The following is a 27,192-nucleotide window of genomic DNA, read 5'->3' as shown; positions in this document are numbered from 1 at the left end:
GGGTTCCTCCCTCGTGGGTCATCACCTTCCACGGGAGGGCATGGGAACTAGGACAGGGGCTGGGGTGGCTAGACAGACACCCAACAACATCTGTTAGGGACGGTAGGAGGAGATGGTTGGATGGAAGTGGGTTGCAACACCTGTTGGCAAGTATATGAACAGAAGGGTATTTGGGACAGACTGGACTAGTATGCCATACATACTGGCAAGCCAGGGTAGGGGGTGGGCCTGGTTGAGATTACTATGGGCCGCCCTGACTGGGCTGCAACTCCTACTGGTACATGCGAGGGACAAGTGCGTCCAGGGCAGAACCAGGCCAGACTGCAAGAGGACACGGGTGGAGACAGAACCGACCCAGCAACTGCAACCACCAGCTGATCGGGGCAATGGACTGTGCCGGGCCCTATGCTTACTAGAACACGCAGGAATCTGAACTGCGAATACCTCAAAATTTCTTTGAGGATCTCCCCAGTCGAGACACAGGACTCAGAGTCCTAACCAAGAAAAGACAGAACAAGTCAAGCAACAACCTCAGCTATCTGTTGGCAGCAAAATACTGAGCAAATGGAGACTCTAGAAGGGACTGTGTCAATCAATGGACTCTTCAACGACCACATCGTGCTTGGAGTGGCGAGACTGGCAGCGACCCATGAATGGTGAACTATTGGAACCACTGGATCGAGTATCTCAGAGCATGCCCCACATCCGGGACTTAGGGTGGGTGGGAAACTGGGTGGGGCTTCTTCCTCTATATCCCCCTTTAGGCCTTGAACCTTTTTTACCCCAATTAAATATGTAAGGATTGTCAAAATTAAAAAAAAAATAAATAAATAAAAGAATATTTGATACCTACATTCACATCTATTTTGCTTTTACTTACGACTCATGTTTATTAAATGAAATCACTTAATAAACATAGAAAATTAAATGTCATGTTTCTTGCACCAAACTGTCCAATCTATTTCACTATCATCCTGAAGAGAATCCTAAACATCACAAAATAATGTCACTTTCTATAGAGGAAGACACATAAGAGTTTCTCACTGATGCAAAGATTGTTCACATGTGCTTTAACAGTAATCTTCCCATTGACCGCGTCCAATTCTGAGCCTCTTCTAATCTGCCTGTATTCTGACATTATAAAGCAATCAGATGTGGAATATTATTTCAAATGCTTTCTTGAACTCTTTCAAAATTGTTCGATAAGCAGAGGTGAACACTTAGAAATGTCTTTTTTTTTTATTGTTGCTTACATTATATTATGTAGTACAGTTTTATAGGCGCTGGGGATCCCCCCCACCCCTCCCATACCCCTCCCCCCATGGTGGATTCCTCCACCTTGTTGCATAACCATAGTTCAAGTTCAGTTGAGATTCATTGCTTGCAAACACCTGCCTAGCATAAAGTTCAGCGTCTTAATGTCCAGATAAGTTCAGTGGCCTCTTGGGGAGACCTTCTATGGTCTGAAGATAGGTCTAACAGAGTAAAGATCCAGTCAGTTAAAAGCCCCAACAAGGCCTCAGTATCATTATACAACATTATGGAATTAATTGACATAGTATTGGGTAAACAATATGTTAAAAATAATGCAAGTTCCATTCTTCGAAACATCTGGGTTGAGACAGTATCAATGACAGGTTCAAAAAATAACAAACCACCAAACAAAAAATTACAGGTTAAATCAAGGCAAACATGTGGTATCTAACCTTTTGGGATTCGCTCATTTCCCTTAGCATTATAGTTTCCAGTTGGGCCCATTTAGCCACAAAGAACTGCATTTTGTTTTTTTTAATAGCTGAGTAGTATTCCATGGAGTAGATGAACCAAAGCTTTCTTATCCAATCTTCTGCTGATGGGCATTTCGGTTGCTTCCATGTTTTCGCAATTACTGATTGTGCTGCTATGAACATAGGGATGCATGTTGGTTTGTCGTAAAACAGATGTTTTGGATATATTCCTAGGAGTGCTATTGCTGGGTCATATGGTATGCTGATTTTGAGTTGTTTGAGTGTTCTCCAGACTGATTTCCATAAAGGCTGTACCAATTTGCAGCTCCACCAGCAGTGGAGTAGGGTTCCCTTTTCCCCGCATCCTCGCCAGCAAGCGTCGTTGGTGTTCTTGTTTATGTGGGCCAATCTTACTGGTGTTAGGTGGTACCTCATCGATGTTTTAATTTGGATTTCCCTTATTGCTAGGGAGCTGGAACATTTTTTCATATGTTTGTTTGCCATTTGGACTTGTTCCTTTGTGAAATGTTTGCCCATTTCCCGTGCCCATTTCTTGAGTGGCTTATTTGTTTTGGTTTTTTGGTTGTTTTGAAGTTCTTTGTATATCCTGGAAATTAGCCCCCTATCGCCTATATCATGTGCAAAGATCTTCTCCCACTCTGTGGGTTGCTTTTTTACTTTGTTGATTGTTTCCCTTGCTGTACAGAAGCTTCTTAGTTTGATGAGGTCCCATTTGTTTATTCTGTTCTCAACTGCTATTGCTTTTGGTGTCCTTCTTAGAAAGTCGGTACCTACTCCTAGGTCTTGCAGGGTATTTCCTACATTTTCTTGCCAGAGTTTGAAGGTTTCTGGATGTAGGTTTAGGTCTTTTATCCATGTAGATTGGATCTTAGTGTATGGTGATAGATGTGGGTCTATCTTTTTGTTTCTACAGGCTATCAGCCAGTTGTCCCAACAACATTTACTAAAGAGTCCTTCCCACTTGCTTAAGCTGTCATTGGTCTTTTTGTCAAAGATTAATTGGCTGTATCTGTGTGGATTCCCTTTTGGTGCTTCTATTCTATTCCATTGATCTTCCTTTCTGTCTTTGTGCCAGTACCAGGCTGTTTTGATTACCACTGCTCTATAGTATGTCCAGAGGTCCGGGATTGTGATTCCCCCTGCTAATTTCTTATTTTTCAGGATGGTTCTAGCTATTCGTGGTTTTTTGTGTTTCCAGATGAACTGTTGAATCATTGTATCCAGTTCCGTGAAGAATGTTTTGGGCAATTTGATTGGAATTGCGTTGAAAATGTATATTGCTTGTGGTAGTATAGACATTTTAATGATATTGATTTTGCCTATCCAGGAGCACGGGATGTTATTCCATCTTTTGAGGTTTTGTTCAATTTCCTTTTTAAATAGTTTGTAGTTTTCTTCGAATAGGTCTCCTACACTTTTGGTTAGATTTATTCCCAAATACTTCATACTTCTCTCTGCTATTTTGAATGGTATCCTGTTGGTTAGATCTTCTTCCATCTTGGTGTTATTTGCGTACACTATGGCTGTTGATTTTCGTTCGTTAATTTTGTACCCCGCCACTCTGCCAAACTCTCGTATAAGTTCTAGCAGTTTCTGTATTGAGTCTCCTGGTTTTTCTATGTATAGGATTATGTCATCTGCATATAGTGAAAGCTTGACTTCTTCGTTTCCTATACGTATGCCTTTGATTTCTTTTTCTTGTCTTATGGCCTCTGCAAGTACCTCTAGGACTATGTTGAATAGCAGTGGTGATAGTGGGCACCCTTGTCTTGTTCCAGATCTCAGTGGGAAGGGTTCTAGCTTTTCTCCATTCAGTATGATACTGGCGTTGGGTTTTTCATAAATTGCTTTAATTATGTTGTGGATTTTCCCATCTATGCCTACTTTGGCTAGAGTTTTTAGCATGAAGAGGTGTTGGATTTTGTCGAAAGCTTTTTCTGCATCTATTGAAACTATTATGTGGTTCTTGTTTTGCAGTTTTTGGATATGGTTTATAACATTTATGGATTTCCGAATGTTGAACCATCCCTGCATTCCAGGGATGAATCCTACTTGATCCGGATGAATGATCTGTCTGATGATTTTTTGAATTCTATTGGCTAGGATTTTGTTGAGAATTTTAGCATCAATGTTCATCAGAGAAATAGGTCTGTAGTTTTCCTTCTCTGATGGTTCTCTATCCGGTTTTGGGATTAAGGTGATGTTGGCTTCATAGAATGAGTTTGGGAGGGTTGCTTCCTCCTCTATTGTTTTGAAGAGCTTGTAGAGGATTGGGGTTAGTTCTGTTCGGAATGTTTTGTAGAATTCTGTAGTGAAGCCGTCTGGGCCTGGGCTTTTTTTCGTTGGGAGATCCTTGATGACTGTTTCAATCTCTACCTCGGTTATGGGTTTATTTAATTCTGCAGTTGCCTCCGGACTGAGTTTTGGTAAATGGTGGGAGTCCAAGAACTTTTCTATTTCTTGGTGGTCCTCAAATTTGTGGGAGTACAGTTCTTTGTAGTAATTTCTAATTATTTTCTTAATGATTGCAGTGTCTGTTGTTATGTTGCCTTTTTCATCTTTAATGCTGTTGATTCTCACTTTCTCTTGTTTTTTTTTGGTCAATCGGGCCAGTGGAGTGTCTATTTTGTTTATTTTCTCAAAAAACCAACTTTTTGATTTGTTGATTTTATGTATAGTTTTTTTTATTTCTATTTGGTTTATCTCCTCCCTTGTTTTGATGATTTCTTGTTTCCTATTGTGCGTGGGACTCTTCTGCTGCTGTTTTTCCAGATCCTGGAGGTGTGAGGTTAGTTCCTGTATTTGGCGTCTTTCTTGGGCCTTGACATGCGCTCCGATTGCGATGAATCTACCTCGTAGCACTGCTTTGGCGGTGTCCCACAAGTTTTGGAATGTTGTATCAGAGTTTTCATTGGTTTCCATGAATTTTTTGATCTCATCTTTAATTTCTTCTCTGACCCATTGTTCGTTTAATAGCATATTGTTCAATTTCCAAGAGTGCCTATACTTCCTGGGGAGTTTTGAGTTGTTGATTACCAGTTTCATCCCATGGTGGTCTGAGAGGGTACATGGTATGATACTAATGTTTTGGAAGTTGTTTAGATTCGCTTTATGTCCTATCATGTGGTCGATTCTGGAGAAGGTGCCATGCACCGCTGAGAAGAATGTATAGTCTGTGGCCTTAGGATAAAAAGTTCTATATATGTCTACTAAGTCCAGTTGTTCTATTGTTTGTGTGAGCTCTGTTGTTTCTTTGTTGAGTTTTTGTTTCGTAGACCAGTCCATTGTTGTTAGAGGTGTGTTGAGATCGCCTACAAGAATTGTGCGGGTGTCTATGTCTTCCCTTAAGTCTGTAAGTAGTTGCTTTACGTAAGTAGGTGCATTAAGATTCGGTGCATAAACATTAATGATGGTGATTGCTTCTTGATGGATCATTCCTTTCACCAGTATAAAATGGCCTTCCCTGTCTCTTTTGATGTTAGTTAGAATGAAATCTATCTCGTCTGAAATTAGGATAGCTACCCCAGCTTTTTTTTCTCGTCTATTGGCGTGGAATATCTTTTTCCATCCCTTCACTTTCAGTTTCTTTGCATCCTTTCTGGTTAGATGCGTTTCTTGTAGGCAACAGATGGTTGGGTCTTGTTTGATGATCCATTCTATTAATCTCTGTCGTTTGATTGGTGAATTTAGACCATTTGTGTTGAGAGTTAAAATTGAGAGGTTGCAATTTTGCCCTGCCATGTGATTGTGTTGTGTGTGTGTTGTTGCCTATGTAATTGTCTTGTTTGTGCGGCCTTTAGTTTGGAGACCTTCTTATTTGCCAACTTTGTTTGTGATTTGCCTCCTTTTTGTCCGGGACTAGCGCATTTCTAAAGAGACTTTGCAGAGCTGGTTTTGTGTAGACATATTCTTCTAGTTTTTCTTTGCTATTGAAGTATCTGATTTCGTTCTCATATACAAATGAGATCTTTGCTGGGTAGATTATTTTTGGTTGACAGTTGTTTTGTTTCAGGACTTGGAAGATCTTTGTCCATTCTCTCCTTGCTTGTAGGGTCTCTTCGGAGAAGTCAGCAGTGATTCTGATGGGTTTTCCCCTGTATGTGATCTTTTCTCTACTTCGTACTTGTCTCAGGATTCCTTCTTTGTCTTCATTGGAGTAGAACTTGAGCACCGTGTGTCTGGGTGAAGATCTCTTTGGATCATGTCTGTTGGGAGTTCTCTGTCCATCCTGTATGCGGGGTGGATTCGTGTTCCAAGTGTTTTGGAAGTTTTCCTGTATAATTTCATCGAGCACTGCTTGCATCCCAGATTCTCTTTCTACTCCCTCGGGGAGGCCGATGATCCGAATATTCAATTTTCTAAGGTAATCCTTCATCTCTTGCATCATTTTATTAGTTTTGCTGAGGTTTGTCTCCAGCTGTTTGATTCGCTGGGCACTTTCATTTTGTGTGTCTTCTGTTTCAGAGATCCTTTCCTCTGCCGCATTTATTCTGTTGATGAGGCTTTCAATCTTATTATCTTGGGCGTCCAGTTTGGTTTTGATTTGTTGTATTTCGGTGATTATGCGGTTCTGGTAGTCTTCCAGCTTTGTGTCCACGTCTCTGAGAAATTTTAGCATTATTTTCATCAATTCCTTTGCTGGTAACACTTCCATGTCTTCATCTCGTATCGTCGATATTGATAATGGCTTTTGGCCCTTGTTTGGTGGGGTGCTGGCTCTTTCATCTGGAGCACAACTCTTTCTGGTGGTTTTTCCCATTGCGTTGGTGTATTCTGGTGAGGCAAATGGACCCGTGTGTTGAGGGGCTGTCAGGTGCTTTCCTGTAGAGATTGGAGCCTGCAGGCGTGGTGTTGCCGGGCGTGGTTATTTTCAAGGCACCGTTGGTGCGTTCTCAGGGCCCGGGGCTGTAGAGCACCACCTTGGGGGCCCAGTGGATTCCAGGCACACTCTGGGCACCTCTTCTACAGGTGTGACACCCCAGGGCGTGGAGGGATGGAGGCGCTCTCTGGGTGTGCCCCCTTCACGGGAATCCGCAGGGCGTAGAAGGTTTTATGTGCTTTCTCCCTGCGTTCTCCGTGTCAGGGACTGCAGGGTTTTTCAGAGCCCACCTGGTGCGTCTCCCACACACGGGACTGTGGGTGAGGCACTTTCCAGGCGTGGCTCTTGTGCAGTGAATCCACCACTCGTGGTGTGTGGGTGTTCAGAGCCCCTGCTCCCGTGTGGCTCCCCCACACAGGCCCTTAGCGGAGGAGTGACCCAGGCGCCCTGTTATAATGACCTCACGGCAGGTTCGCACCGTGTCAGTTTGGTGCAGGAGTTTTCAGGGCTCTCCTGGTGGGTCGCCCACGCTCAGAACTGCAGGGTGGGAGGCGAGAAGTGAGCAGTTCACTCTATGGGAGTGGTACCTGCGTGTCAGGGACACACAGCGCTACACTTCCCAAATCTGAGCTCTCCTGACACCTGACACCTGCGCTGCGGAGGTGCTGCTGCTGCAGGCGGGGCGCCCAGCCCGCTCGGTGCGGCACGCACTCACCAGTGCGCTCGGTGGTTTCGTGCACTCACCAGGCAGGATGTGGGGGACTCCAGACCCTCGCCAGCTGCCTCTGCGCACCGAGCCGCACTGGTCCCCTCAGCGCAGGAACTTCCGAGGCGCCTTCCCGCGGGCCCCCTCAGCCACCAACACAACACCACTGTGCGTAGTTCCACACAGACCCAACAGTTTCGACCGCCTGCTCCGCCTTCTCAGAGGCTGGAGTCTCAGCAGGGGGCGAGAAATGCGGAGGCTGCCACTTCAACCCCGAGCTCACCAAACGTCCGGCTGCTGCAGTCTGCCTCCACCGCTGCCGAAGGCCTCCCGCCAGCGACGATCCCCCTGATCTCCCTGCCTCCGAGCTGGCCGCGTCTCCCGTCAGGCCGTTTTCAAAAGTGACTCAGCAGGTCTAGAGTGGGATGTCGGTTTCTCTGACTTTGCCCTCTCGTTGTTCTTCCGAGTTGTGTGGATCTTTTTGGCTCCACACTGTCCCAGGGAGCTTCACGGACCTCTCCCTGCGGTTCCCTGCTGTTCCTCTTTGCTGCTTCTGTAGCGTTCTATCCCTCTCTCACTAGACGCTCCCTCACAGCCTTCCTCCTACGTCGGCCATCTTCGCTCTCTCTTTAGAAATGTATTCATGGGCCTGGCGCAATAGCGTAGTGGTTAAAGTGCTCGCCTTGCACACACCAGGATCCCATACGGTTGCCGATTCTAATCCTGGAGGCCCTGCTTCCCATCCAGCTCCCTGCTTGTGGCCTGGGAAAGCAGTCAAGGACGGCCCAAAGCTTTGGGACCTGCACCCACATGGGAGACCTGGAAGTGTTCCAGGCTCCTGGCTTTGGATTGGCACAGCACTGGCCATTGCGGTCATTTGGGGAGTGAACCATTGGATGTAAGATCTTCCTCTCTGTCTCTCCTCCTCTCTGTATATCTGCCTTTACAATAAAAAATTTTTTAAAGAAAGAAATGTATTCACAATTATTTTCTGTTTATCAATATGAATGCATCTTGACAATTTGAGCTAACTCTAATCAGTACAGACAATCCTATAATGTCAGTCAACCATGCTTGCATCATCGTCTCCAGAATTTTGACTATATTCATAAAGGTAAAATATTATGTTCGTAACTTCCTGAATTCTTCCCCATTACATTAAGCATGTTTCAAAACTGTCCAGAGTGCTTTACGTACTTTTGCCATAGGTTTCCTATTTTTCTTACTGCTGTCTTCAAAGCCCAATTTTTGTCTTCTATGATACAGACCAGTTATCTATCAATTTGATGATCTTTAGTGAAATTTTGCTATAACAACTTCTTATTTCTCTTTCCACTCCCTTCCTCTCATATTATCTGTGAGCTTCTGTAAATATCTTTTCATGTGTAAAATGTCTATTTCACTTAGAGAGTATATTTTATTTCAGAATTTTTCTTACACCTTTAGCATGAGCTGTCACACCCATCTTTTAGTTTATACCAAACCTTCCTTGGCCTTCTATTTTCCTTATACTTTGTTTATCCAGTATCCCATCAAACAGAAATGTCTAGGAAGCAGCGCATCTTCAAAAGCACTCAATGCAATCGTGCTCATCATGAACGACTTCTGAACACTACAAGATTCTGCAGTGGCTTAAAATAAATATTCACCTGCTTCTAGAACATTTACCATGAGCTGAATTTTATTACAATAATTTTCTTTGAAAGCATGCCATCCATTAGCAACCCAAGCTCTACATTAAGGTCAATTTCCATGTCTACTCTGGGGAGCCATGCTATTCCCAGGCTCGTTATAAGGCTTGAGTGGCATATATTCTCCAATCTCATGGACAGACATTCGCTTTCTTGTAAGGTCTCAGAAAAACACAAGTGCATTATGTTTCAGGAAGGAATACTCATGAACGTACTCATTAAGAGACTTCTGACCACTGTACTATCTCCATCTGTACTAATTGATGGTTACAGAGATGTACAACCCAGGGCCTTCATGAAATAGCCAAATCAGCAAAAAAACTTATATCACTGCAATGATTGGCAGTGTAGTAATGTATGGATGGTATCTGGATAGCACATGAGTAGTATTCACTTTGCCTGATGTATCAGTACAGGCTATCAGAGTCAAAAGTCAAGGAGAAAGGAGACTAGATAAAATTGGTTCCTAACTTAATCCTGACTCAGCCCTGGCCATTGTGACTACTTGGGCAGTAAATCAGTAAATAGAAGATTGCTCTGTTGTATGTGTCTCTCCTTCTCTCTGTGTAAAGCTTCCAAAATGAATAATAATAACAATAACAATAATAATAAATGTTTATTAGAAAATGAAGGCAATTAGAAGAGTGGCAATGCTGTAATAAACTAGAAAATCATTTTAAGAGTCTCCCTTCATGGTGTAAAAAAGAATTCTCAGCAATGGAAATTTAGTTAATGTATTTCTTTTTTTAAAGGATTTATTTATTTTTATTGCAAGTCAGATATATAGAGGAGGAGAAACAGAGAGGAAAATCTTTCATCTGGTGATTCACTCCCCAAGTGACCACAATGGCCAGAGCAACACTAACCCAAAGCCAGGAGCCAGGAGCTCTTCCGGGTCTCCCAGGCAGATGCAGTGTTTCAAGGTTTTGGGCCGCCCTTGACTGCTTTCCCAGCCACAAGCAGGCCACATGCTGGATGGGAAGTTGGGCTGCTGGGACATGAACCATTGCCCACATGCGATCCTGGCACATTCAAGGTGAGGACTTTTAGCTGCTAGGCCACCACCCCAGGCCCATTTAATGCACTTCTTTAGACAACAGTATGATATCAGGAGGATGATACCTGCCATTATCTCCTGAAATGTTGGATGATTTGGAGCAAGTGCCTCACATTACCTGTAGCATATTCTTCAGAATAACTATAATAGCAAAGATAGTTACAGAAACTGAACAGAGACAAAAAACATGTTAAACCCTCCATTGAATCCCTTGGCTTTTACTTCTTAATAGTTTTTCATCAAAAATGTCTTAAAAGGCTCCTTACTTAGCTTTCATTTAAGAATGAAGGTAGGTCACAAACATTTTGCTCACTCTTAACAGGAGTTTTATGGTGTGGGAGGAACAGATTAGCAGATATTTATGTTCTATTTGCCTGATTTCCCTAAAAGTGACTTCTCTTTGGGCTCTTAGCCCACCCTCTTATCCTCAGTGTTGGTGAGAGGAAGGAATTGTCTAGGTAAGTCATGTACAATCCTGCTCTTGCTTCATTTATGCACTAAGGATCGCATGCATGCATTAAACACCCATTCTGGAACTGTTTGTTTCCTACCCCAAGGTGTGAGAAGATGCTCCACATGAATATTTGCCACAGTCTACTCTATTCCACCTGCAAATGACTGTACAAGCCTTCCTCATTTGGAGGTTCAACACTACAATGCTGTCGTCTCTCACATATGCCATGTTCCTTCCAACTGTTGATGCTGGCATTTTGGACCATGTCCTTGATTTCTTTACTGCACTCTCAGTTGGTTAAGAATACAGATGAGAAATACAAAGTTACTGCTTTAGGCTGCCCTCAAAGTGAAGCAACCCCCTTAACAGAATGATAACTGATATTTTTCATAACACATCTATCATTGGTGACTGTGTAATACGAATCAATGCCCACCAGGTTTTTTGAAAAGAATAACTTTCCAAAACTGCAATATAGAGGAAATAATCCTCAATCATGTATATAAACAAAATCCTACCTTGAGAGACAGAGAGTTCTTCAATGAGAGAGAAGTATGGCCTAACTCAAAAGAGCAGAGAAAAAAAAAAAAGAGGAAGAACACTGTGAAGCAACTCTTGGAGTAATCCTTTCCTAAATTCCAACACTTTTTTGTCCTTAGATCCTATGATACACCTGACTAGCAAGATCACAAAAATTTGGTTTGTTCATTTGTTCCTGCTTTAAATGCACTCAGGCACGTTGCATAGAACTCCTCACTAGGAAGGACTCCATTCTTTGGGGTTTAAAGCTTTTGGTCATCTTGCAGCTCTTAGAAAGTCCATGTGTAATCTTGTGTCTTGCAAATGAGGTTCCATGGGACAACAGAGCATGCACTTGGAGCTTTCAGCACTAGCTCACGTGCAGTACCATCACCTAACACCTCCTCGCATCGCCTGGTTAGGTTCTCCACTATTCACTCTCCTGTGCCACATGGGTTCTTCCCTGTTTGTCCATCTCCACTCATCCTCTAATTCCCAGGGATGATCCTGCGCACAGATATTGGAAGTTCGAGTGTCTCTTGGAGGAATATGGTGGGTGTATGCTTGTGGTGAATTGTCAGCACCCCAGGGCATTCAATGGTGGTCCAGGGAACTGGTATAGAAACTACAATAGTCTCAGGAAGTCTCCATCTTACCATTTACTGTGGATCGGGTGTTGTGGTTGATCTAAGTGACATACCTTATTCAACTTCTCCACCCCAAGCCAAGACACATTGGCCAAGGAAGTTGCCTGAGTAAGCTACACCCAGAATCACCTAAAGCTTCTAAGTGCCCAATGGAGTGACATTAAATTTTAAATACCAAATACATTGATGTAATGAGAGAGACCATGAGACAATGTAAAAGTTTTATATCTCAGTACCATAAAATATCAGTTTTGCTACTTTTAGCAAAAACACCCTATATTTTCATTGTTACTTTGGGTCGTTCAAATTACACAGTCAGTTCTTTTTAAAAACTATTTTTGGAAACTGAAGAAATTCTAACTAATACATATGCCTTTCACATAGCTTTATATTTTGAATAATTCTTTGTAAGACTCTATAATATTATATAGTATAATTCTGTAAACAGTTCTACTGGGTTGGAAAAAATGTATACAAATCATCCTTTAACACTAAATGTCAAAAACTGTAAGGGATGTCTTGCTTGACCTTTGTCCTTTTGCTTCCTGGAACTATAGTTCAGATAGAGAATTCACACTCCTTACACATTTTTTAATAATCAGCAACATTATCAACCACGAAGACAAAAAGTCTTCCAAAGACCATGCCATCTTATACAGAGTTAATGCCAGACAAGTGCAAAGGCTTAGTCTGTCAGATACATATTGACAACTGCCTAGTTAAAACCTGCTTTCCTCCGGGGTTAATGCAGAGCTGGAAAAGCAGATAAACACTCCTCTGAAGATAACCTGAACCCTCGCGTCAGGCTATGCAAATCTGATTTGAAAAAACTTTTGCCAGCATTTTGTCCATTTAAACCCAAATACATAAATAGTTAGCAACACACATTGCATAGTTAAAAACATGTTTGTTCATAGATGTGTGAACAAATTTTTAGTTTAAAAACTACAGATTGCCATACGCTTTCTTTTAAATTTGTATTTAAAACTGTGGCACAGGGTGGGGTTGGGGGAGGGCGAAAGAGGGAAAAGAACAAACAGCCAGTTATGTAACAGAAGAGAAACAAGAGAAGGAAGAAAAGGAGAAAGAAAAAAAATGGAAATGAGTACAGAATAGCAGAGCGAAGTAAAGAACAAAAAGCAGTGCTATTACCCATGTTAAATCAAATCAAACTGTGTCTTTTTCAAAGTGAATCTGAAATAGACTAACACCATCAATCTCCCAGGATTATAGAAGGAACTACATGAGATTTAAAATGCACACATTCATCCAAGTGTACTGCCTGTGTTTGGTGATGGCTGGTGAAGCTGCACCATGTATAAAAAAAAAAAAACCCACAGTATCCACACATGAACATCAGCCACCAGGACAGCCCAAGGGTGCAAGGCAATTAGTAGTGCTTCAGAAACTTCTGCTTTCTGTTATGCTTGCTAACAGAAGGGTTAAAACTGCTATTTCCAATTACATTTACTCAAATCTTCAAACCACATCACGTCTAGAACTGAATTTACATACTTAAATAGAAAAAGAATGAATACAAATAGCTTACTTATCTTTGGCCACTTTTCCCTATAACCATAAACTTCAGTTGATAAGCTATATATTGCATGTCCTGAAACAAAGACACACATGTGGATATGAAAGGCAAATGGCTAAAATACCAACCAATCAGCAGACTGCCCACTTCCTCTTCTTCCCTCTCTTTCCCCTTTCATCCTCCCATCCTCCTCCCCATTCTTATTCATTTTAATACTAATAACTCTGTTTTTACTTTGTGTCCCACTTTAAGCAATAAAAATTATGAACATGTATCCACTTTGCAATTCTTTATCATAACATTGTTGGATAAACAGAGAAAGTGATACTAACCAAATTTTCATATATAAAGAAATATAAAAGAATGCTTTAGAGATTAAAGTAGACCTACATTTCAGTTTTCCAAACTTCAACTAATTCTGTGATACTGCTTCCTCATGCAACATTTCTAAAATATAGGATCTCTCCTAATTATTGGACATCCATGTGATAGGCTAGTAGAACCGCTTCCAGAAAATTACATTCCCTACTTCATAACTTCGAAGAGAATATATGTTTCCCATTAGAGACTGCAGACACCAGAACATTATTTGAACTTATATTTCTCACAGCAGTACTTTAAAATTCCACATAGGTGAAGCTGCCACTTATGACAATGGCAAGAGAGGCCTAGGCAAACACAAATTCACTGAACAGCAGCAGTTAATATTACTTTATGAGGGAACATAATTCTGGTAAAAATGCATTCAAATCCAATCCCGCTCCTGTTCTCTAGATTTACAGCAGCGGCAGGAAGCTGCCAGTTGTGGACTTGACAATCCATGAGCTAATGTTTTAGCTCTGGATTTACATTGAAAATATTCTCAGTCTTTTTTTAAAAAAAAAAAAAAACTGAGCTAATTCATTTATGTCATGAAACTTTCAAAAACACACAAAATTACATGCATAATTTTCCATAGATACAAATCCATATAAGACAGACTTCATAGTAATAAAGGAATGTTCACACAGAGAAAACCAGGTGAATGTTTGAGTGTTCCTAGTCTGTGCATTTACATAAATTTGTGTAAGATATTTGTAAACAATCAATTTATAACTAATAATCCTGGATGTATATCCTGCAACCTGATTTTTTCTTTGTTCTGTTTTCCTGAAAATGTTTCCCAGGGGAACTTTCAGTGTGTTTGGGTATGTGTATTTTTATGTGTTTCCATATATATATATATATCTCCATATAAATAGACTCTAAATTATTGAATTTCATGACACAAATGCATCACAATAATTATAATCATTCCATTAATAATGGACAGTCTAATTCATTTAGTGTTCAGTGAACACAAAAACATCAACATATATACACTTTACAACCAAAAATCCTCCACAATTTGTTAGGAATCAACCTTGTCTGCTTGTGCATTTTAGAATTTATTTGCATTAGTAAAACTGAAGTAATTAGGGGATGCCTACTTCGAACACTTATTTTCCGATTTCTGTTCACAAAATATTTTACCAATGAACATTTGTCAGTCTCATTTGAGGCTATTTCCCTCACCCTCACAAACACAGAACAAAACCAATGCTTTTAAAATTCCCCCAAATACAATGTGGTGACACAGTCATTATAATTTCTGTTTCCTTCTAAGAATTTCATCTCTGCAAAGGAGTGCTGATAAGGTGCTAGTTGTGTGTCCTTGATCAACTGACTTAACCTCTATATGCCTTAATGTTGCCACCTCTAAAATGTTAGAATATGAATATCTACCTTGCAGAATATCTCCTACGTTCATGGCCATGTTTCCTCTTTCTCAATGTGATTGTGTCCGTTTCTTCTATGATCAATTTAGCCAGCTGCTATCTAACTAACAGACACAATGTGCCAGGCATCCTTCTTGCTAGGGACAGAGTTGGGGGATAAGATAAAAAGTCACTTTGCAGATCTTATATTCCAGTAAGTAGTCACATAATACACAGAGAGAAACTGATGTATGTTAGTTTGTCAGGTTGTATTCATTAAAGAAAACCCAAAGGGGGTGCTATTTCAGGTGCTTAAAGAATGCTTCTGCAATGAGGAAACATCTGAGCAGACATGAGGGAAATTAGCCTTAAGGCTAAGACTATAGCACTGTCAAGAAAGAACAGGGAAATTGTGTGCTGGGGCAGAGAGATTGAAGGTGAGAGCAGGGACAGATGCCCACTAAGAGCTGGCAGCAGCCAAATTCTACATGCCTTATAAGCATGTAACTTTAATCTCAGTGCTGACAAAAGGCAGAGCTACAGACTGCCAAACAGCTCCCAAGTATAGGCAGTGGGTAAAACTTTCAATTTCTTACCCAAGTAACATGAAGTAAATGTGGACATGAAGTAAATGGCTACTGAACAAATGGCACAGAAAAGGAAAGCTTACAGCAGTTAAGGGAGGTTCCACCACAAATTCAGGGATGATCATAACCACTAAGCTTTAAAATCATTCTTCTGACTTAAACCAACACGATTTTCTGTCTATCACAAAACTAAATACGAATCACTTTTCCACTGGCTTTAGTGTGTTGTGCTTTTGCCAGACCATGAACAGCAACAGGATCTACATCCAGTTACATCAGCAGTAGTGTGCCACCAGAACATCAAGAAACCAAACAGGGAGGCAGCTGATCACACACCTCAAGGCCAGCAAACCTACCTCTGCAGATGGTCCCGTTCCCCACGTAGCCTGGTTTGCAGGTGCAGCTGTGCCCCTGGACAGTGTTGGTGCAGATGGCATTCTCATCACAGTGGTGCTGCCCGCTTCCACATTCATCGTGTTCTGTTCTCAGGAAGGTGGGGAGAGAGAAGAAACAACATTCTTAAGTTTGGAATCATTTATGTTGGAAAAATTAGCTGGAACTCACCAAGTAAGGCAGTGACACCACATTTTACTACATATGTAGGTGGAAATTTCTGTGCCTGACATAGTCGAAATCTCTGTACTCTGAAAGAAAGATGGCATGCTCCTCACCATGTAGAGGAGAAAGAAATTGAGTGTACGAGAAATAAATAAAAGATCTCATGTGAGTCATTGTAAGGTCCTTGCTCAATCCGTTCACTGAAGAAGGCTGCACAGAAGTTACAAGGAAGTGATTTCCATCAGGGTGCAATTATGTACTCTGTCCCAAGAAACATTTAAGTATCTGAGGATGTTTTTGGATATCACAATTGACGACAGAAAATGCAAGTGGAATCGAGTGGACACAGGCCAGCACAGCTGCTCAGCTAAGCATACAGGACAGCCAACTACCATATTGAACTAGCTTATCCCAGATGTTGACAGTGCAGAGGTAGCCAAATCTTATTCTAAGTTTTTTTTTTTTTAAATGAGTTTCAACAGTTTCTTTAGAATAAAGGTGGCAAACTAAAGAGGGAGGTCAAGCTAATAAAGCCTGGCAATGAAGTGTTTGCTACAGTGTCTTCAAAGGAGTAACACAGATTGTAGGAAGTGTTGGCAAGTGCAGAGTATGCTGTGAGCAGGAAACAGACTGACTCTCGGGGCACAATTTCACGGTGTCAAGAGTCTAACTATAAGTTTGCTTATAGTTCATTTTTATAGGTTCACAATTTAACCTCAGAGTTGTCCAGTATGTGCTGATATGTAATACTGCAAATTAGGAAAAAGATTCTGAAATAGGAACTAAGCTTTCACAGATAATTATCCTTTCCTGTCAACAATCAGGGAGGGTATAGAGTTGTTCAAATGACTCTCTAATTAAACAATAAATGAGTGCATGCATCTTACTCTCTTTAACATTTGCAAGTCTGATTTAGAAATTTAAAAAGAAAAAAAAAGTAGATCCACTTAAATCACAGAGGAATATAAGAGTAGAAATCCCAGTGATTAATTCCAGAGAAATAACACTACTTGAAATGAAGCTAAAAATTTAATGTAGTTACTTAAGTGAGCTGCTGAATTCATACAGCAATCAATGGAAGTGTCATACATCTTCAGTAATTTTTTTTTAATTCCCTACATTGGCATTCATAAGGAGTAGGGGTAAATTATGTAAAATGGAGTCACAAACAACTGAGGTAAAGCACGGACATACTTATGACTTGATTTGGCACTTGAAATTTTACAACAAAAGAATTTGGTCAAGTCTAAAAATTAAACCAGACTATCAGACAGAAACATGCAGAGGGTAGAAAGAACTGAAAGACAAAGATTAAATTTATGAGGACACACTTCTAAGTGTGCCAAATTCATCTCCAGCAAACCCCAGAAACAACTTAAACCTGTAGCTGTCTAATCAAATTTACAGAACTATCAAATAGCTAGCACATTCAGGAGTAATGCCAGATGTTGTTAGACACCAAACAGCCTAAGTATATAAATTTAAACTCCGAGAGTTTTCAGACTTCTTATTTAAATTCATTTAATAATTATTAGGTTCTACCTTGGGAATACAAAGGTTAGTAGAGATGGTCTTTGCTGTCATGAAGATGCTAATAGGAGCCATCAGACATCAATAGCTAACTAACAGAAACACATGGGAGAAGTGATAAAGAGTTTTGAGTAGGCAACTTTAAATTTTATTATTTCACAGGACACAGTAGACAGTGAAAGGGTCCTCTTCGTATAATTGCAGTGTGAATAACAGATATTACTGAGAATGACCTATGGAAACCCAGCACGTGTGGCCATGGTAGATAAGAAAATTAAAGACAACGTGGAATGAGAATTCATTAGAGGGAAAACATCCTTTCAATTGGCAGAAAAGTGTTCTTGCAATTGGTCATATTTGAAATGGTCTTTCAAGAATGGTCATAGCACAGCTGCTGCTTCTAACACACACATCCCTCACCAGAGTACTGGTCCAAGTTCCAGATGCTGTGCTACTAATCCTGCTAATCCACCTGGGAAGTAGTAGATGATGACTCAACTATCTGAGTGCCTATCACCCAAGCGGCAGATTATGGTAGAGTTCATAATCCCAGACCATGCTACTACATTTACACCGTGGATCAGCAAATGACAGACCTCTCTTTCTCCATTTCTGCCCATCCTCACTTTCAATAAATAACCTTTAAGGCAAGAAATGGCCATGGTTTTCCCAAAGTTTCCCAGGAAGGGTACTGAGGAAAAAGAATACTTTGAAGAAATGCATTTTTTGTTTTGCTTTGTTAAGATTTGGCTATTTTTACTAGATATCCAGAATTATACAGATAGATAGATTTTTTTTTTTCCATTCACTGGATCACTCCCCCAAAATGGCTGCAATGGTCAGAGCTGAGCCATTCTGAATGGGGAGGGGGGAGGGGAGGGCGGGGAGCAGACAGAAGCTGCCCTCACATTGGGTGCAGAGGCTAAAGGACTTGGGCCATTCTCTGCTGCCTTTCCAGGCCACAAGCAGGGAACAGGATCAGAAGTGGAGAAGCTGGGACTTGATCCCATCTGAGATGCTGGTCCTAAAATCATATGGTTTTAGGCAGCATTACAAAAGCCTATTTCTTCCTTACTTTCCTTACTGACCTGGCCTCCCAATACTCTCAGAGCAAACTCTCTTCTCTGAGAACTGTCCTGTAAGTGCATACATTTATTCCTGACTCTGGTTTTTTCTTATCATTTACCTGATCTAAAAGGCATGGTCCTAAGGCAGTATCCACGTCCCTCTCCATCTCCAAATATTGTTAAAGCAATATTCTTGTCATGGAGTATATCATACATGTTCTCTAGACCACATGGATCTCATCCATCTTGGAGTGTTTTTAAAATTAAGTGCTTTTACCTAGTTCAAGAAAATTATATCACATATATTGTAACTACAATCGTGAGTTTTATCATTAATGCCTTACCTAACTCATTATCTTTGAAGAGGGGAATCCTAAGACATTTTCTACAATCCTCACTTTACTATCAGTACTTCTTAAAATGGTATTTGTCCCCAAAGAGTATCAAACAGCGCACTAAAAATTTTACGAATGGCATTTATTTCTCTCAATAATTATATGAAGTAAACATGCTTATTTTACAGTAAGGGAAATGAGACAAAAAAAGACCTTAGGTAACGTCACAAAAGAGCTGTAAGTTCTTAGATTTTGAATCTGGACACGAGGTGCATCACCACATAAATAAGCAGTTGGAAGAAACCTAGATGTGACTGAAAGTTAACCAGACTTTCTATAACCATATCGAGTTATAACATCAAAATCAAAAGTCTCCTACTGCATTAGCCTCAGATTCCCCCCAAAATCTGTTATATGCTTCCTGAGAGGATATGATCAGTCCCTACTAAAATAAAGGCTGTACAACTTTCACTTCTCATTATCCTTGACTATTCTAAATGATTAGTACCCACAAGACAGTATGAAATAGAGAAGACAAAAAATATATATGATACAGTGTCATTAAAATAGCAACTGCCTTTCTGCTGCTGGGGATATTACAGATAGCGCTTATGGCTGTGCTATGGCCTAGAGATCATGCACATAGACTCCAAAACCAACTGATTTCATGGCTGTGGGCAAATTGCTATTGATAAATCCGAGTGAAGTTACACAGGTTCACTATTCTGAATCTCCCAAAGTAAAATGTGGTTAATAGTTAAACCAAGCCTATCCCCTGGGATTGTGGTAAGGATAAATCACTTACACAATGAAAACATTATTTCCAGCATATTTTAACTGGTAAAGATTCCATAAATATAAGCTATTTTATCAGTGTTCCTCTTACTGTTGGTGCTTCTGCTGTTGCTGCTGCTATAAATACTTGAAAGCAGAATTAATCATTGGATGTAAGATGAAAATGATTGAGCGAACTCTATTTACCTTATAGGCTGACATTTCAGGCAGAAAGATAATAAAAAGATAGCCATTTGAAGGAAATTAAATTTTAATAACTTTTGCAAGTTTCAAAACAGTACTTACATAGCATCAATTATGGACCCCTGGAAGTCAAATGGTAGATTTGGAAGGTAAAGAATCAACATTTATAATTGTTGATGTATGAGTTGAGTTTAGCATAGTGCATATTTGGAATATCCAACTTCTCAGAACAAAAGACAGTGATTGCAACAGCAATCTGTCCATCAAATATAATGACAATGATAATCATATTTATTCTTACAATAGCTGAATGCTCATTAAACCACCTTCATTGTAATATAACTTCTTCCCCCTTCCTCCTCCTTTCCTTTCCAGTGAACATCTTAGAAGCACTCTAAGCAATCCATTTCAGTAACAGCGACAATAGCAGCACTTGTCACTTTTAATAAGTTGTTAGTTCTTTAGCCAACTAACAGGGAACAAAATATGTTCCTGAAACAGTTATGTTAAGCTATGATTGAAAATAACTCCTGTCTGAGGTCTGGGTCCCTTGTGGCTTTACTTTGTTCAGAGGGATTTCTTATAAAATCCTTACAAAGGGACATATCAGCCAAATCTTGTCTGTCACTTTTTACAGATTTTTTTAAAGCTACAGTTTGGGATATATAAGGTTTTTAACAAGCATATAGAAACTAAACTGTACATCTAGATCTCAAACTCCCTTCTCCTCTTTCATCTTCCTATATTCCTTTGAAAAGTCTACTATGTGATCCAAAAGTCTGCTTTACTATGTATCTACACTGTTGGCTACCACCTTGGTAAGTTTTCCTTTAAAACAAAATTATTGATTGGGCCCAGTGTGATAGCCTTGTGGCTACAAGTCCTTGCCTTGCATGCACCACCATCCCATATGGTCACCGGTTCTAGTCCTGGCAGCCCCACTTCCCATCCAGCTCCCTGCTTGTGGCCTGGGAAAACAGTCCAGGATGGCCCAAAGTCTTGAGATCCTGCACCCACGTGGAGACCTGGATGAGGCTCCAGGCTCTAGGCTTCAGACTGGCACATCTCCGGCCATTGCGGCCACTTGGTGAGTGAATCAATGAATGAATGATCTTCCTCTCTGTCTCTCCTCCTCTCTATATAGCTGACATTGCAATAAATAAATCTTTTAAAAATATCATTGATTCATACACTGTTGCACAAAGAATATCAAGAATCCTATGTGCCATTAATTTAACTGCTAATTTTGTGACATCTCACATAGCTACCTGTCAAGCTAAGATTAACACTCATATATTACTATTAACAAATTGACAAACCTGTTTTAACTTACACTATTTTTAAATCTATACTGATTTGTAGGCTGTACATATGTATACACTATGCATATATGTGAACAGTTCTAACTAATATTACCCTATATACAAATACAGGTAGCCATCATAACAATCATGCCATCTCCTTGTATTTGCCCCACATCCTTCTTCCCTCTCATCCCTCCTAATTCCCTGCCAAACACTAAAGTATTTCCCACCTCTATAGTCTGTCATATGGACAATATTATGTAAATGGAATTAAACATAAATATGTCTCAAGATGTTGTTCACTAAGCATATTGCCCTTGGTTACAGATCCTTGCATCAACAATTCATTTCTTTCTTCTACTGAATAAGACTCAACTACATGTATACATTAGAGCTTGAATATACTCTCACACATTAAAATATTTGAATGGTTTCCTAGATGCATACTAGGAATAAATTTGCTATGATATATATGTGTACATTTGTGGTGAACATGTTTTTGTTCTGGGGAAAACTATGCAAGAACCTATTTCCAGGGTCAACTGGTCATTGTATGTTTAGTTTTATAAGAACCCACCAACTTTCCAGAATGCCAATGCTATTAGATTATCAACCACAATGTATGAGTGATCTAGTCTCAGAACATCACCAGTATCATATGCTGTCATTCTTTTAAATTTTAGCCATCCTTACTGGTATGCAGTAATATCGAATTATTCTTTTAATTTGGATGTTGACAGTAGATAGTGACTGCATTCTTTCATACACTTTTTATCATCTATATCTACTTTTCACTTAAATAGTTTTTTTTTTTCCAACAGTTTGCCTCAGGTCAGCTTGTGGCATAGTAGCTTTAACCACTGTCTGTAACAGTGGTATCCTACATAGGTGCTGTTCCACATACGCTTCAGCTTCCCACTGATGTGGGAGAATAGCAGCAGAGGAAGACCAGGCATGCAGCTCCCTACATCTACATGGGAGACCTTAGGGAACTTCATGGTTCCTGGGGTTAGTCCAGTCTTGGCTGTTGTGGTTATTTAAGAAGTGAATAACAGACTGAAATACTCTGCTTGCGTCTCCCCATCTCTAGCTCTGTAATTTTGATTTTCAAAATAAGGAAAATTATCTTTTTTTTTTAATAAAAAGGAGCTTGCTTGTTTGTAACTGGATTAGGGTTTTATTACTTAGATTTGAGAATCCTTCATACACTTTAGCTATAAGACCTGTTCAAAATATATGGTTTGCCAACATTTTCACAAATTTTTGGTTGGCATTCCCATTCTTCCACCACAGTCTTTTACTATGGTAAAGTTTTTAATATTGATTATATTCAACATACATATTTTTTAATGGATAATGTTTTTAACGTTATTTAAAACATTTGACTAAACCTAGGTTTCAAAGATTCTTTCTTATTTGATTTTGCATTTTATATTTAAATCTGACACATTTCGATGTAATTTTATATTCTGTTTTATGGCTTTTTACATATGCATGTCCAAAACATCTAACATTATTTATTAAAGAGCTATTTAATATCTCCCTGAGTTATTTTTATGCTTTTGCCAAAACCAATTAGCTATATTTTTATTAGTATCCTTCTTACTTCAGTAGTCTATTGCATTGATTTATGTGTTTGTTCCTCTGCTAAAAGAAATACTGTATTGGTACAGAAAGCCTTAATAGGACACTGATTTCTTTACTTTATTCTTTTAATTTTATATTATTTTATTTTTATTTTTCATGATATAATTCAGGGATTCCCCGTTTCACCTTTCTCAGTTCCCCACCTACCCACTGTATTTCTCCATATTATTACAATACTATACTCCTACACTATATAATACTACAGTCCTTCAGCAATAGTCACAAGTCCATTATTCTGCTATTTAAGCACATCATGCTGTAAGTATAAACAAGAGCACAAAGTCCAGCATCCTATTGTCAAGATAAATTTAACATTTTCATTGGTAGTCCATCTTTTTTGGGGGGGAGTAGAGATATATACTGCACTGTATGTTCACTTCTCTGTATGTTAGTCTCCCTTATACAGTTCCTCTAGATGAATGTATGCATATACATGTTTACCTATATCTCTACTGGAGTTGTATTTTGCATGAGGGTTGCCTCATATCAGACAGAATATCAGATATTTGTCCTTTTGGGATTGACTTGTTAGTCTAAGCATGATGGTCTTTAGTTGGGACTACTTTGTGGCAAATGGTAGCATTTCATTACTAATGGCAGAGTAGTATTCTCCCACCCCAACTGGGGCAATTTGCTTTCTTTGTAACTATTTTTTGCCAGTGCTTTTTGACCATTACAAGTGTGCCTTCTCAGAACCCCATCTGAGAAACATAAGAAGGGGGGAAAAGGCAGGGATTCATATAACTCCTTGATGCTATTTAACAAATCCCAAAGTTCCACACAGGTAATCTTATCACCTTTCAGCCTTCCTGTATTCTGTTGTTGTTCTATGTTCAAAATTTTGTATTATTTATGTTTAGTTGTCAGAGGCAAGCACCAAGAAGAATGACAGTACTCCATCTTGAAGGGAACCAAAAATCTTAGGCATATTTCATTTGTAAGAAACTAGACTCTTTCCTCCCCTGTTCATTTCTTGAGAAGAACTGTTAGGAATTCTCATAAACAATTTTTATTGAATACATACTACCTGAATCAGATACTGTTGAATTGTATGACAGCATCCATAGGACCTAAGCATTATTATCATCTTTATTGTATAAATGAAGAGATAGGAACAAATGGTTCTAAGCGGTTTCAGATTACAGGATGGTCAATTCAATCCAAAACCATCATTGTTAAACCACGGCAGAGTCATGAGGTTATTAATCATTCTTAATACTTTCCTCTTCCTAAATCCACTATATTAATGCATCACATGTCTTGTAGAGTTCTGCCTCTAAAATTCCCATATTCTAAATGCATTGCTACCACCTTCATCCACTGTTATATCTTCCTAATGCATCTTCAACACTGTTGCCCACTTGAATGGACTGCTCATACTTCAATTTAGAACAATGTTTAAGAAAATCGAAGCCTTACACCTTGACACACCTAGAAAAACTCCTTTTTCATGTTTGAACTAACCAGTCAGTTCTACTATAATGACAGAAAGAAGCACTGACTTCCTTGACCGCGGACATTTCTCCTATAAAATAACCCTTTAACGGCCAGCATTTGTTCTTCATAATGCTAATAATAGATATAATTTGGCACTGAAATGAACTTGTTCTTTCTGTCCTACAGCACAAATTTCCTGAGGATATAACCATGTCTTTCTTTTATTTACCCTCTTCCCAGAAGAGTTTCTGGGAATGGAGATTAGGAAGGAATGAAGAGATAAAAGAGAGGAAGATAGGGAGGGAAGAAAAAGGAATAGAAAGGGGAAAGAAGGAAGAACAGACATTAGAAAAAATTTGGGATCAAGAGCAGCAGGAAAATTTTGATAAATAAAAGTTAATTGTCTCAGATTGTGGGTGGAATACACAAGAGGTTAGAAGTGAAGCACACTAGGTAATGGTGTGTTGGTATACTCCATTTATCATGGAAACTTTGGAGGAGAAGGAGGATTGAAGTGCCAGGAGCTCTCTCTTTCCCTTTTTTAATTATTTCATTTTATGGCACAGATTTATAGGCTCTGGGATTCCCCCAGCCCTTCCCCAAGCTCTCCCTGCATATTGAATTCCTCCATATTTTTACAGTAGTACAGTTCACAACCAGTCATGAGTCCATCATTGCGGGCATGGACCATGCAGAGTACAGCATCTTATTGTCCAGACAAATTCAACAGCTTCATTGGGAGACCATCCTTGGTCTGAAAGTAGAGCTGGCAGAATATCATCCCCTCCAATGAAAAGCCACTACACAATTTCAACAACAGGAAGAAACATGGAAACTTAAGCATCATGAAGTTAACTGACATGGTATTGAGTGACCAATATGTTAGTAAATGCAAATTCTTAACCACATCCTGTAACTACTTCATTAACATTTCAATTTTAGTTCGTATACAACCAGCTGCTCTAAATCTTAAAATGGTTATAGGGGACTATTCAGCTTTAAGGTAGGTCACTCAACAAAGAATTTGTGGAGAACAAAACCCACCTATTGACTGAGAAAACTATTTGCCGATCATGTATTTGGTATGGAATTTGCACAAGAAACAAATCCAAACTTTTTTTAAAGGCATTACATCACACTAAAAAGCACCTGTACAACAAAAGAAACTAGACAGGAAGAGACAACCTGCAGAATGGAAGAAAAGATTTGAAAAATCACACTTTTGAAAAAGGTTAGCATTCAAAATATATAAGGAATTCAATCAAATAACAAAGAGCAAATATTTCAATTTCATAATCAACAGGGCTAACAGGACATTTCTAAAAGGAAGATATACAAACAGTCAACAGAAACCAGAACAAACTAATCCTGAACGATGAATCCCATATTGCACAGGTTCAAAGCCTCTTAACAGGAGGTCATATGCACAGAGCAGGGGGGGACCCCAGAGTGGAGCAGGCAGACAGGAGGAAGCTTGTATCCCAACTCTGAAGACTCCTAGATCCTCACCAAGGACTATCAGTACGAGCTCCGAGGACTACATCCGAATCACCAAGGAGACCACGGGGAATTGGAGTGCCTTCGGAGGCTGAGGACTCTGAGGTCACCCATTTCCATTTGGGACTCACACATGGGATGGAAGAAGCCCATACCCCGCCTTGCAGGATCCAAGGTCATCGGAACGACACCCAGGAGCACTGAGCGGTCCGCAGAAACAAAACAGTAAACTTCCTTCGGGATTAGGGAGAGGAGCTTTCTCTGGTTCTTGCCTGGTTCTAATTTTGGGTCCCCACTCTCTCTCATAATGACCATCAGGATTGCTCCAGAAACCCCTCAAAACAAATTAACAAATAAACAAATAAACAAAAAAAAACCCTAGAATAGATGGAGAACAGCGAGGAAAGCTTAGAAATAGGAAATGGGCAGGGGGGATGCACTTATAACTCACTGGGTGGGACACGAAGATTGGTTGCTCCTCACTAGGGTATTGAGGATTTCTCTGCACACCCCTCCTAAAACCGTTCACCTAAACTGTTGACATATGTCTTGTTACAGTTATAGAGTAGACTATCCAAAAAACAGCCATGTTCTGCAAAATCAGGCTTCAACACTATGAACTGCTAAATACTAAAATTAAAATAGACATGAGACAGCTGAATAGTAATCTATAGCCATTTTAAGGTGTATAGAACCCAGCTGTATATAAACTAATAATTGTAATGTCAATGTAGAAGTCATAGGATGTGGTTCAGAACTTGTACTCTTTTTGTTGTTGTTATTGTTTTCTCTCTCTCTCTCTTTGAACATGCTGGTTACATAATATCATATCAACTAATTCTGGTACGTTATAAATTGTTACTGATGTAATGTCGGGGCTTTCAATTGATTGGGATGATACTCTTTCGGCTGTACCTTCAGACCAGAGACTGTCTCCCCATGAAACTGTTGAACTTATCTGCACAATAAGATGCTGGACTCTATGTTTTGTAGATGCTTGCAAGGAAAAAAAAAATCTCAACTGAATTTGATCTGTGGTAATGCAACAAGATGGAAGAATCCACCATGGGGGTGGGGGGAAGCGGGTTTTGGGGAGGGGAGGGGGGAATCCCAGTGCCTGTAAAACTGTGTCTCATGATGCAATGTAATAATAATAAAAAAAAAAGGCTAAAAAAAAAAAGCCTGGGTGCTCCACCTCTTGTCTAATTCCAAGCTTATAGCCTAATCCTGGGTGTTCCAACTCTTGCCTAATTCCAAGCAGATAGCCTAGAAACGCAGTGGAGGATGGTGCAAGGCCTCGGGCATATGTGCCCAAGTGGGAGATCCCAAAGAAGCTTG

At 39.8% G+C, this 27,192-nt stretch overlaps 1 protein-coding gene across 3 annotated transcripts in view; it reads right to left on the bottom strand.

Moving 5' to 3' along the window:
* The window catches only part of NELL1 (neural EGFL like 1), an 824,967-nt gene that overhangs the window by 310,426 nt on the left and 487,349 nt on the right, over positions 1-27,192 (bottom strand). For all 3 annotated transcript variants that reach the window (XM_040980278.1, XM_040980279.1, XM_040980280.1), the window contains one exon: positions 15,858-15,980. In XM_040980278.1, coding sequence (XP_040836212.1) covers positions 15,858-15,980 — 123 coding nt within the window. The remainder of the gene's footprint in view (positions 1-15,857; positions 15,981-27,192) is intronic.

Source organism: Ochotona curzoniae, unplaced genomic scaffold (assembly GCF_017591425.1).
Source record: "Ochotona curzoniae isolate NIBS_2020 unplaced genomic scaffold, NIBS_Ocur_1.0 contig_3432, whole genome shotgun sequence".
NCBI lineage: Eukaryota > Metazoa > Chordata > Mammalia > Lagomorpha > Ochotonidae > Ochotona > Ochotona curzoniae.
Note: the sequence above shows the minus strand (reverse complement) of the source record. Positions and strands in the feature narration are given on the sequence as shown.